General features: G+C 42.0%; 2 protein-coding genes and 1 non-coding gene across 3 annotated transcripts in view; 2 read left to right on the plus strand and 1 right to left on the minus strand.

Moving 5' to 3' along the window:
• Positions 1-2,272: 2,272 nt before the first annotated feature.
• On the minus strand, positions 2,273-2,767 carry LOC117938502 (histone H2A-like). Its single transcript, XM_034863146.1, has one exon. It carries the CDS (start codon positions 2,747-2,749, stop codon positions 2,360-2,362), a length of 390 nt encoding a protein of 129 aa, XP_034719037.1. The 5' UTR covers positions 2,750-2,767; the 3' UTR covers positions 2,273-2,359.
• Positions 2,768-4,259: 1,492 nt separating this feature from the next.
• Positions 4,260-4,331, plus strand: trnae-cuc. Its single transcript has one exon. It is a non-coding gene; the product is annotated as a tRNA-Glu (tRNA).
• Positions 4,332-5,909: 1,578 nt separating this feature from the next.
• LOC117939046 (CCR4-NOT transcription complex subunit 2-like) overlaps positions 5,910-12,528 on the plus strand; it is a 16,423-nt gene continuing 9,804 nt past the window's right edge. The window contains exons 1-4 of the mRNA XM_034864088.1: positions 5,910-6,063; positions 8,406-8,537; positions 9,415-9,487; positions 11,273-11,452. Coding sequence (XP_034719979.1) covers positions 8,418-8,537; positions 9,415-9,487; positions 11,273-11,452 — 373 coding nt within the window. The 5' untranslated portion in view covers positions 5,910-6,063; positions 8,406-8,417. The remainder of the gene's footprint in view (positions 6,064-8,405; positions 8,538-9,414; positions 9,488-11,272; positions 11,453-12,528) is intronic.

Genomic DNA, 12,528 nt, shown 5'->3' on the forward strand with positions numbered 1-12,528 from the left:
CGCCAAGAGGGTCACCATCATGCCCAAAGACATCCAGCTGGCCCGCCGCATCCGCGGAGAGAGGGCTTAGACTGACCGGACTGCTCAAAACCACACAACGGCTCTTTTAAGAGCCACCACCTCCTTCTCAGAGCTGTTATCCTTATCTATTTGAATAGAAAGCCTTTTATTATCATTCACAAGTACACGGTACCTGTACAACGAAATCAAAGTAAAGCCTTAACAGCGTTGACACAAATGTACAAGATTATAATATCAAATATTTTCGAAAGTCTAAGTAGCTATTCGTTTACAAAGGCATAAACCAATTCGTCAATGTTACAATATTGGCTTGTTTCGTTTATCAATTTTTATCTAGAGGTAGTATTTGTTCATACAGAACACGTAAATAACTATTCTAGGCCGTTTAATGCTACGTTTTCCTTAATTTACAGCTTTTCACCAGACGACTTATTTTAACGTAGACACGCATGACTGTGGTAGCAACGTGAACTGTCTGGGTGTGAAGACAAGCGGTAACGTGATGTGTGCAGGCCCGTGTCTAACCACTGACTAATGAGCAGCAAAGGCGAGCGTTGAGGCTTTAAACCCCTTCTGCGGACGTAGTTGAAGACAGGCAGATTTAGCTCAGCCCTCCAGTTTCTGATCCCTTTGTCAAGCGAGAGAGTGTAAGTATCTGCATTTCCGGTTTAAAAAAGAAATTGCATTGCGATTGCATCTTGTTTGTTGATTTGAATATTCATGATATCAAGTCCTCACGGTGGGTCCATGCTGTATTATACCTTTTTTTTAAGTAATCATTTAAAATGTTTGTCGTTATAATAAAATATAAGCTCTTATCATATGACGAGGGAACCCTGCTCCTAAAATGTTTTTAAAATAAGAGACTCTCAGAGAACATATGAGCTGGCTGATGTCTGTGAACAGACTTCCGGTCAGAGCCGTTGTGTCTAGAGTTGCTAGGTAACAACTAAAACATGTCCAATGATTAATTACAACCATGATGTAACACAACGTATCTCCTGATAGATTGTTATAGAGCAACAGAAGTAACCCTAACCCTACTCAAAGTGCATGGAGCAAACTTCAATTTTCCTAAAAGAATGTAATGTACTGTATTGTGGACAACAGCGTAATAGAGAAATATAAGGAACTGATTCAGATAATCATATGCACAGTATGCTTCAAGTTAAGTTATGGAAAACTAGGTGCTGTATGATCCTACAACAACATAGATTAATAACCAGGAAGTGTGCAAACAAGTCGTCACTGAGCTGAGAAGAAGAAGAAGATCTCCAGATAACAAAATTGCTGCTTCATTGGGATATTCTCAACTTTTGATGTTTTGCACTTTTATTACATGCACTTTATGTTACTACTACTACTAAAACATGCCCTTTATATTACTACATGCATTTTATGTTACTACTACTACTAAAACATTTCCTTTATGTTACTAAATGCATTTTATGCAGTTAGGACCAAAACTGTTTATATTGTACACAATAATGCTGCAATTACCAACTTAAATTGAACTAGTATGTGATGTAAGCATCATATTTACCTTCATACCTTCGTCCAGATGCTTCAACATCCACATTTCTTAGGAAAGAGACTTAGAGACGTCAAACACCCCCCAACTGCTGCTAATACTCTTACTTTATTGTGCAATATTTTCCAATCTTTTTAATCTTGTTTATGTCTTCTTATCTTGTTTAATATTCAGGTTCTGAAACCTTTTCCAGAGACAAATTCAAGCGCTCTCAAAGAGTTTCGAGGTCCACTTTCAAGCACCTCACATCCACGGTAAGTTACTATTTACATGATACATATTCAGTTTTCTGATTATTGCACGTCTTCTTTACATTAGTTGTAATGTTATTGACGTTTTTTGACACTAAACTACACAACAACGGAAGAAGAAACACAAAAAAGATGAGCGAGAGAAAGAGAAGACAATATGAAGACATCATGAAGAAAACAATATGAAATATGATAAGAATAAAACACTGAGTCTCCTTTTGCATAATAAATACTGTAGTATAACGGTGTTGTAGAAGGGCAATGCACATAAGATTTATCTTCATACCTTCTTCCTCTTTACATTTTATTTTCCTTGCAGGAGTCTTCCCAGAAGGATTTTATAAAGACGAGTTAAAGTCTAACAAATGAAAGTTCAGCAGATGTAATAATTGAACGTGGGGTAAATCAGTGTGACTTCAGTCAACATTACACAATATAATAATTAATATTTGTATTTAGTGTGCTGGATTTGTAGTTAATGAGGAAGAAGCTCTTTTGGATGAAGTGGGTGGCTCTTAAAAGAGCCTTTGGGTTGGTCGAGGAGCAGCGCGGAGCTCTACTTGCTCTTCACGGCCTTCTCGGTCTTCTTGGGCAGCAGGACGGCCTGGATGTTGGGCAGCACGCCGCCCTGAGCGATGGTCACCCCGCCCAGCAGCTTGTTGAGCTCCTCGTCGTTGCGGACGGCCAGCTGCAGGTGGCGGGGGATGATCCGGGTCTTCTTGTTGTCCCGGGCGGCGTTTCCGGCCAGCTCCAGGATCTCAGCGGTCAGGTACTCCAGCACCGCCGCCAGGTAGACGGGGGCGCCGGCACCGACACGCTGGGCGTAGTTACCCTTCCTCAGGAGCCTGTGGACACGGCCGACGGGGAACTGAAGACCAGCACGAGAGGAGCGGGTCTTGGCCTTTGCTCTGGCCTTGCCGGCGCCGGACTTGCCTCTTCCTGACATGATTAAAATGGAGATAAATTTCGTAGTTGTCGTAAACACGGATGTTCGCCGAATCCCTCTTTATATAGGCACCAACGGCTCATAGCCGAACGCTCATTGGTGCGATAGAGTGTAAGTGTGATCGTCCAATCAGAAACGAGTATGCAAGACACCGCAGAGATTCAACGGCTTCCGCTTGCAATTTGTGCGGTTTACAAAGTAAGACGGCTGCCTCGAATAAAAAAAAAATGGAATTATCGAAGAAGGAAAATTATTATATTTATTACATATATTTATTATTATATTCATATTATTATTAAATACATAAAATTGTATATAATGTTACCCTAACCCTATGACTATGGTCTCTATGCACCTACATTTCATTATTGTTAGTTTAATGTTTCTTTCTCTCTAGTGTATGCCAACTGTATAAAACTAATTTTATGTTATGTCGAACAAAACAAAAAGAGAACATTTTAATAAAACTCTTTTTTTTTAATGAATGAAATGTGGAAGAAATAAAATCAGTAACTATGGAGATCCAAATGACTGTGACATCCAACAGCAGAACAAAATATTTATTGAAATTTTTTTATTATTAGATAAAAAAATATATGTTGTATATGATTGTACATATTCACTACCAATCAAAAGTATACCACAGCATAAATATCTATATATATATTTGTATTTTTTTTTTCTTATTATATAAGTACACTATCTCCAAATCTACTTAAATCCAGGACTGGATTAAATGTAAAATACTTGTTAGTTAGATTACAATTATAAAAGACAGAATCAATTAAATGTATGACACATTATTGACAATAACAAATGTCTAAAAATTGTCTAAAAAGAAAAAAGTGTTTCCCTCGAAACGTTTTCTTCTTGCTCTCAAACCCTAAAGTCCTTGTTCTCGTCTCAGGAGTTTTCTCTCTATGTGCAAATAGTGTCATGGGCGAAGCCACGTTCCTATTGGCCCGTTGGGGCAAGGCCACGTACCTATTGGCCCGTTGGGGCAAGGCCATGTTCCTATTGGCCCGTTGGGGCGGGGCCACGTTCCTATTGGCCAGTCGGATGAGCACCGTCTTGTCTTGGGAGTCCATCTGAATCATAAAACCGTTGTCACCGCTATAGGTAGATAACTAGCGGCCAGCCCACTTCTAAATAAATACCTTTTTATTATCTCAACACATTTTAACAGTCAAACTGAAATACTGGCGGTGAGCTCCAGGTCCTGCAACCACACACACACACACACACACACAGACACACACACACACACACACACACACACACACACACACACACACACACACACACACACACACACACACACACACACACACACACACACACTGAAACACTGTGTGGATGCAGCTTTAAGGCACAGGAAAGGGCGTCGCTGGTGAGATCTTTACGGCTTCCAGGTTGGAAATATGCATGCAGAAAAACTACTTAAAAGTAGATCCAGAACCTGATATTAGCGAAGACCTCGATTCACAAGGTCTACAGTTCTAGACATCTATCCCTGGTGGTCTAGTGGTTAGGATTCGGCGCTCTCACCGCCGCGGCCCGGGTTCGATTCCCGGTCAGGGAACTAACATTTTTGAGCTCAAACCTTAGGGGTCTTGGAACCGGAGAGTCGCCGGTTCGAGTCCACATACAAACCAGAGTATGGTGGTGGATTGGTAGCTGGAGAGTTGCCAGTTCACCTACTGGGCTCTGCCAAGGTGCTCTTGAGCAAGGCACTGACACCCCAACAGCTTTGGGCACCCATCCATGGGCAACCCACGTATAGGTAGTGCAGAGACAAAAGAGAGGGGGGGGGGGACCTGATGCACAGTCCTGAGTCCGGAGAGCTACTATAAACATGTATAAAACAGCTTTGAATACACATTGTGTGAAAAGTAGATGAGGATTAAGAAATAATTAAATATTTCACAGTAATGAAATGAAATGGTTAAATAGAGTTTTTTCCTCACTGTGTCTATATATTCACAGAAGCAGCAAAGGTGTCCCGCCCACAACGGTTGTGATTGGTTTAGAGAAATGTCAATAAACCAGAGCAGGTTTCTCTCCCATCCAGGATCCTGTGTGGGGGAGGGTCTGGCAACGAGAGACTAATATCTTCCTAAACCTTTTGGCGAAAACATTAAAAAAGATTTTGTTGAAAACAATAGTTTGAATGAATAAATTAAACAGGGTGTGTTGCTGCTGTCCCGAGGTTTAAATCCAAACTATCCCTTTAAGCCACATTTAAATGTTTTTATTTATTTATTTTAATACACACAGTAGTCTGTATTTTTCAATTTTTTAGTTATTATATTATCCAAGGGGGTTAAACTCAGCTTCACTTAGGTCACACATTCATAATATGAATCACATCAAGAGCCAGACGTGTTTTTTATTAAAGTTTATTTATTTTATTTTATCGAAGGAATCAAGCTGCTTCCCTAAAATAATCATCTTCTATATGACGTTTATGTCCAAATTTAGTTATTTTACATATTCAGTAAAAGGCAGACTTTCAGGTATCTGCAGAGTACTGTAGAGTAGAGTATTGTAGAGTAGAGTACTGTAGAGTAGAATACTGAAGAGTACTGTAGAGTACTGCAGAGTACTGTAGAGTAGAGTACTGTAGAGTACTGCAGAGTACTGTAGAGTAGAGTACTGTAGAGTAGAATACTGAAGAGTACTGTAGAGTACTGTAGAGTTGAGTATTGTGGAGTATTGTGGAGTACTGTAGAGCAGAGTATTGTGGAGTAGAGTCGAGTACTGTAGAGTAGAGAATTGTAGAGTACTGTAGTGTATTATAGAGTACTGTAGAGTAGAGTACTGTACAGTATTATAGAGTATTATAGAGTACTGTAGAGTAGAGTACTGTGGAGTACTGTAGAGTATTATAGAGTACTGTAGAGTAGAGTATTGTGAAGTACTGTAGAGTAGAGTACAGTTCTGTAGAGTAGTGTACTGTGGAGTACTGTAGAGTATTATAGAGTACTGTAGAGTACTGTAGAGTAGAGTACTGTAGAGTATTATAGAGTACTGTAGAGTAGAGTACTGTAGAGTACTGTAGAGTATCATAAAGTACTGTAGAGTACTGTAGAGTAGAGTACTGTAGAGTATTATAGAGTACTGTAGAGTAGAGTCGAGTACTGTAGAGTACTGTAGAGTAGAGTACTGTAGAGTATCATAGAGTACTGCATGGAGGAGCCGAGCAGAGTGATGGAGGCTCAGAGGTCAGAGGCGAGCGGCATCCCAGCATCCTCGCTGATTGGTGAAGAGATGACGGCCATCTTGGATTGTAGCGGGGAAGAAAGATTGATGCGGTAAGCTGCTTCTTTTATTCGTTTGATTCATTTTATCAGCAAAACGTCATTTAAACTCAACCACCGGTCGCGTGGTAGTTACCACGGAAACAGGCCGCGGCGGGAAGCGGAGACGTTGAGCCCGGACGTCCTGTTTCGTTGCTTTTTGTTGTTGTTTTGGGGGACTAACCGACGGAGGCACAGAAGGCCCAAACCCGAACAAAAACACACCTGCCGCCGGTCTCCTGTCCGCCAGTCTCCCCTCTGCTTAACCGCATTCAAACCGACGTCCTCGGCCCACCAGATAGTCTTATAACTGCGTACAACTGTCCCCGTGGACGTGTTCTTACGTTGGTGTTAGCCTGGTTAGCTCTCACGCTAACTTCCCCATGTATTCCTATAGAGTTAGCTGTTAGCTTACGTGCACTACTCGGCTAGCACGTAGCTCCTGACACATTTCACAGCTAACAGGGCAACGCCAGCTAATATGTAATATTCATAAGGGACTTACACACACAACTGAAAGAAAGGTAGGTCGGTTTAATTGAGCTGTGAAGTTACCAGCGGTCGGCGTTTATAGTGGAATTAACGTTATTCAGAGAGATTATCGGAGCTAGCATTAGCTTACACGGCTAACGTTAGCTAGCCTTTTGCGACACTGCTGAGCATTTAACGTCGCTTTGAAACAAGAAGAGTGAAGCTTGTAAACTATTCGGCAGCTTTAACCTGAAACCCAAGCGGTTATACACACTATATATGATCTTATATAAGAGCTTAATTAGCCTCTGGCCTCTAAACATCCATCCCTTAACTCTGTAGTGTTTACATTTGACAGTTTAGGGCACTTTATCTTGTTAGCTACTGGCTAACCAACTGTAGTAAACAAAAAGTTGAACTGAGAAATCACCGTTTAAACACGGCTGTGTATATATAAATTAACCCCACCTCAGTTAGGGTTTAAGCATGTTTTATATTAGGCTTTATATGACATGTGTTAAGGCATGTAGCCCTTTATATTGTGATATGAAGGGATGTTCTTGTGCAGTTAGAAATTCAAGATGTTTATCATCAAACCGGTTAAACTAGTACACATGTGCTGATGCTTTCCCTGGTGTGCAAATGCAGTTTAAATGATAACAATCTGTTGAGCCACTGTGGAGATATCGATGTCTTAAGTTTGTCGAAGTTTAGAAAACGTACCCATGAATGTAAAGGCAATAGGTTTAACATCAGTAGGCAGTGGGGGGGTATAGGATAGTATCTCTTTATTTTCAGCGGCAATACAGTATTGATATTCAATTCAATTCAATTCAATTGTATTTATGGTATCAATTCATAACAAGAGTTATCTGGAGACCCTTTACAGATAGAGCAGGTCTAGACCACACTCCAGAATTTACAAGGACCCAACAGGTCTAGTAGTTTCCTCCAGAGCAAGCAACAGGGTCACAGTGGAGAGGAAAAACTTCCTCTTAGGGAGAAACCTGGGACAGACCCAGACCCAGGCCCAGACCCAGACCCAGACCCAGACCCAGGCCCAGGGCCAGACCCAGACCCAGGCCCAGACCCAGACCCAGACCCAGGCCCAGACCCAGGCCCAGGGCCAGGCCCAGACCCAGGCCCAGACCCAGATCCAGACCCAGGGCCAGGGCCAGACCCAGGGCCAGACCCAGACCCGGGCCCAGGCCCAGGCTCTTGTGAGGCGGTGTCTGACGGGCCGGTTGGGGTCCGAATGAAGAGTGGCAATAACAGTCCCAAAAATTGTAGTTTGTAGTAGTTTGTGGGATAGCAGGGCACTGTGAGGCATTATAAGGACAGCACGACGTAGCATTTTTTTTCACACCATCCTCCGAAAACGTCCTGAAATGAACGCGGACGATATATATGTACAAGCTGCCACCCGCTCATCAGACACACACATTTACACTCATCTGATGGGGCATCTGTGTCAGTGTCCTGCCCAAGGACATCCAACACGGGACTGCAGGGCCAGGGATTGAACCACCAACCGCTCTACCAATAACCACTTACATAACCAGCACCAGCACCGCTATGCGACCGCCTGTCTTTTTGCACATTACATAGACTGTCGACAGTATGCATAATTGCACATTTTTAACACAAATTTCGCTGCTCTTATTTTCCTCATTTTATATATCTACTTTTTTTTACTTTTTTTAATGTTGTTTACTTGAATGTTATGTTTGTCTGTGGACCAAATTTGTCATAAATGTCTTGTCACCGTGGGATAGAGGGAAACGCAATTTCGATTTCTTTGTATGTTTTGACATGTGAAGAAATTGACAATAAAGCAGACTTTGAGCCCCGGTCAATGTGACCGTTTCCTGTGTCTGGTTTCCTAGGTGACACGCGGGATGTTTGGTGCTAACCGAAAGAAGTTTATGGAGGGAGGGATAGAGAGCGAGTACGCGGACGACTCCAGCCTCTACTACACCCAACAGTCCATGTTCCCTCCACACCGCCCGGACAAAGACGTAAGTCCACTATTGGGAATAAATGTCGCGATATTAATTGAACGGTAATACGTTTCTTTTACGTCTTTTCATCTGCCGGCAAGGAGAGGTCATGCTTTTATGTAGACGAGTTCCTTCCTGTTTTTATTCACCTTTAACCCTCGTGTTGTCTTCCAAATCAACACTTTTGTTGATGCTTTTTATCGATTTTAAAAAAACACAACTTTTTCTTATGTCTTTGTCCCTTTTTTCCATGTTTGTCACTTTGTTTTTACGTTTAACATTACGTAACACTAACTTATTAACTTTAGTTTTACAGTTCTTTTAGGAATTTATGGTCAATTAACCTCATTGATGGGAAATTATACCTAATAGAAAAACGGTCTCGAGTCCGGTCTTGGACTTGAGTCCGTTATTCTATGGTCTCAGACTTGTCTCGGTCTCGGCCCCTGGTCTTGCCCAATATGGCTTCTGGTCTGGACCGAGTCCAGGTGTCTTTATTATGTTGATAATAATATTGGAGGGAAAGTGAAACCCAAAATGATTTTCTTGATACTGTCATGCATGAGACCTTTATACTGTCCTGGACTCGGTCTTGACTCAGACTCGAACCTCTCTGGACTCGGTCTTGACCCTGACTCGACTAGTCCTGGTCTTGGACTGGTCTTGGACTCGACTAAGGTGGTCTTGACTACAGCCCTGGAATGAGTAATAACACATATACAATAGGAAATGTGAACATAGAAAACAGTAAAAAAAAAAAAAAAGACTCAAACAAATGACTCGATTATCAAAAAAGTTGGCGATGAATTTAACAGCCGACATCTACAAAGTTCACCCTCGCAGCCTCTGGTATCGGGAGAATTAAAGGATGTGTTTGTGTTTTCTCTTCCTTCAGATGCTGACGTCTTCCTCTGCTTCCTCAACGGGTCAACTGTCCCAGCTAGGAGCCAGCCTGTATGGCCCGCAGAGTAAGACTACGCACGCCTGCTAGGACCTCTCTGCCACTGATAAGTTCAAGTCCGAGACCTTGTTTTGTCCCGGAGGGGCGATTAATTAGTGCTGCAGTAGCGAAGAAGTTCGACGCGCAGCGCACAACAACAAACACGACAACATCGATTAAAGATACAGGATCGTGAAGCTCAATGTGTTGTCGACACGAAGGTTTAAATTGAGTCCGATTTGATATCTCCACCCCAGCACCCGAGGCCTGCACCATGAATCCACATCAACATGCGCTGGATTTGTTTCAGTTACCCGGCTTCTCCTAACCCTAACAACACCCTACGTCGAAAAGCCACAATTTGTTGAAAAAAAGTGACAAAAAGTCTGGAAGAACATGCAAATTCTACACAAAAAGTCATAGTATAGTGCGTCAAAAAAAATGGCAAAAACTCTATTGTGTATAAACAAAAGTGATAAAGTCATAGTATAGTATGTGTAAAAAAAGAAGTGATAGTCTAACTCTAGTAATCTGTGGTTAACAACTAGTTCAATCAACCCAGGCTTCCCTAATTACGTGTGTGCACATAAAAGAGGCGGTGTGACCAATCACGCACATCCACCAGAGCCGCATGTTCTACATAAGAAGAGGAAACTATAATCGTACGTATCTATGAAGAATACAGTCACTGCTTCCCAAAACAGGAAGTAAAGCTGTCAAAATAAAAGCGGACGCTGTAAATGTGTGTTATCAGTATCACGTCCCCATCAGTCAGGCACCAGATCTCACCAGAAGTTATGATCATGAACTGACGTTGCTTTAGCCCTTTATTCCAGTTGCTAGCCTGGCAGCGGGACGCGATCTGAGAGCAAATAAAAAAGTTTTAAAAAATCATAATTTAAAATGCTCACGGCTCAAGAAGCCGATACGTAATTCCCTCTGCCTAAAATCCATCTTTCAAAAAAATACACATCAGGGAATTTTTTTTATTTTATTTATTTAACCAGGAAAATCCCATTGAGATTACTAATCTCTCAAGGGAGTCCTGGCCAAGACAGCGGCACAGATCACAACAAGTCCATACATTACAGACAATTACATAACAATTTCATAAAACTATTTAAAACATTTCCAAACCACAGATTTCATTTCCAAACCTTTGAGCAAGAGTTTAAACTGGCCAATTGCAACCACTTCCTTTAATGTCCAGGAACTTTTGTAAATTGTTCCATGTTGTGGGGGCAGGATAGTGAAATGCCCCGAACCCTAACCCTTACCAACTTCTGTGCTGACACTCAGTACAGACAGTAGCAGGAAGTCTTGTGAGCGTAAAGAATACAGTCTAACCGCTTTTGGTTGAATATATTCACACAGATATGAGGGGAGCAGACGCAGAATACCTTTATAGATGAACATATACCAATGATTGGTATACACGTGTGTGAAGTTCACAGTGGTGTGAGCGAGGCTTACAGTTTGTGATAAACGTCAATGCGGCAATATTACTGAATCCTGATTTCATCACATGATTCGTCTCTGGAGCCGAAAATGTTGGAGTATAAACATGTTCTCTCTCTCTCTCTCTTTTTCTCTCCCTCCCCCCCTCTCTCCCTCTCCCTCCCTCTCTCTCTTTCTCCCTCCATCCCTCTCCCTCTCTCTCTCTCCCTCTCTCTCTCTCTCCCTCTCTCCCCCCCTCTCTCTCTCTCTCTCCCTCCCTCTCTCCCTCTCTCCCTCTCTCCCTCTCCCTCCCTCTCTCTCTTTCTCCCTCCATCCCTCTCTCTCTCTCTCTCTCTCTCTCTCTCTCTCTCTCTAGGTGCTCTGGGGTTTCCCATGCGTGGTATGAACAGCAGCGCGGCGCCTCAGCTGAGTCGGAGTGGGCTGAACCAGTCCGGCAGCCAGCTGCCCAGCCACGCCAGTACAGCCAACACCGGCACGATGCACACGCCCCCCTCCCCCAGCAGGTACCCCACACCCTGGGAATGGGCATCTACCTGTGGGCTCTTAAAATATCATGACTTATTTATTTAATATTTGGACATTTTACAGCATTTAAATTAATTTAACTGTTGTAAAATGCACAAAAAATTTAGACCAAAAACAACACCCCATAAAAGAAAAGAAGAATAGGTGTTTTGGCATCTGATATGTCTTGAACGTTGGGATAATCAAACCGGACTTCCTGGATCATATTTCATTCTCATATTCGTCCTTCTCTTTACTAACCTGGAACCACAAAACCCCCTCCGGGTGCTGCCGATCAACCAGGATTATTTAACACGATTACTTGTTGAATTTTGGAAAGATGTTGCATTTATTGAACTAAAAAAAAAACAGCGAAAACACCTCGAACTGTGAAATGTCCTTTCATGCTTTTCCCAAGAACAGAACAGAAAATAAGAGTTTCTTTGCAAAACTTAATGAGAGTTTTCCTCGATTGCACCGGTTTTGTGATCATCAGGAGCCGGGGACCACGACAGGAAACTGATTACATTTTGAGTTTTTGACAAAACTACACATTTTAAGATGTCACTTTGCTCTTTGAGGAATAATAACACATTTTTAGTGTTCTATCAATTGGGATTTTCTAGACAAACCAATCTATCAAATAATTGATAGACTAATCTTCAGTTTAATTGTTGCAGTTGCAGCCCTTTACGGGTTATTTTGGAGATGAGGAACAACATAGAGACATGTAATAATGTTCTTTAGTTTGGAGGATATGATTAAGAAGACTGTCAAAGATATTTATCCGTTTTTTAACTTGTATTCATTTACTGTTTTTGTCGTGTTTTGCACCAGAACACTCGTTATAGCGATCAAAATCAGATTAATTGCACAACCCTGCCACCGTCTCCATCTATTAATCTGGCATTCTGTGTGTCTGTGTGTCTGTGTGTGTGTGTCTGTGTGTGTGTGTGTGTGTCTGTGTGTCTGTGTGTGTGTGTGTGTGTGTGTGTGTGTCTGTGTGTCTGTGTCTGTGTGTCTGTGTGACTATGTGTCTCTGTGTGTGTGTGTGTGTGTGTGTGTGTGTGTCTGTCTGTGTGTCTGTGTCTGTGTGTGTGTCTGTGT

The sequence above is a fragment of the Etheostoma cragini genome, chromosome 23, assembly GCF_013103735.1.
Source record: "Etheostoma cragini isolate CJK2018 chromosome 23, CSU_Ecrag_1.0, whole genome shotgun sequence".
Classification (NCBI taxonomy): domain Eukaryota; kingdom Metazoa; phylum Chordata; class Actinopteri; order Perciformes; family Percidae; genus Etheostoma; species Etheostoma cragini.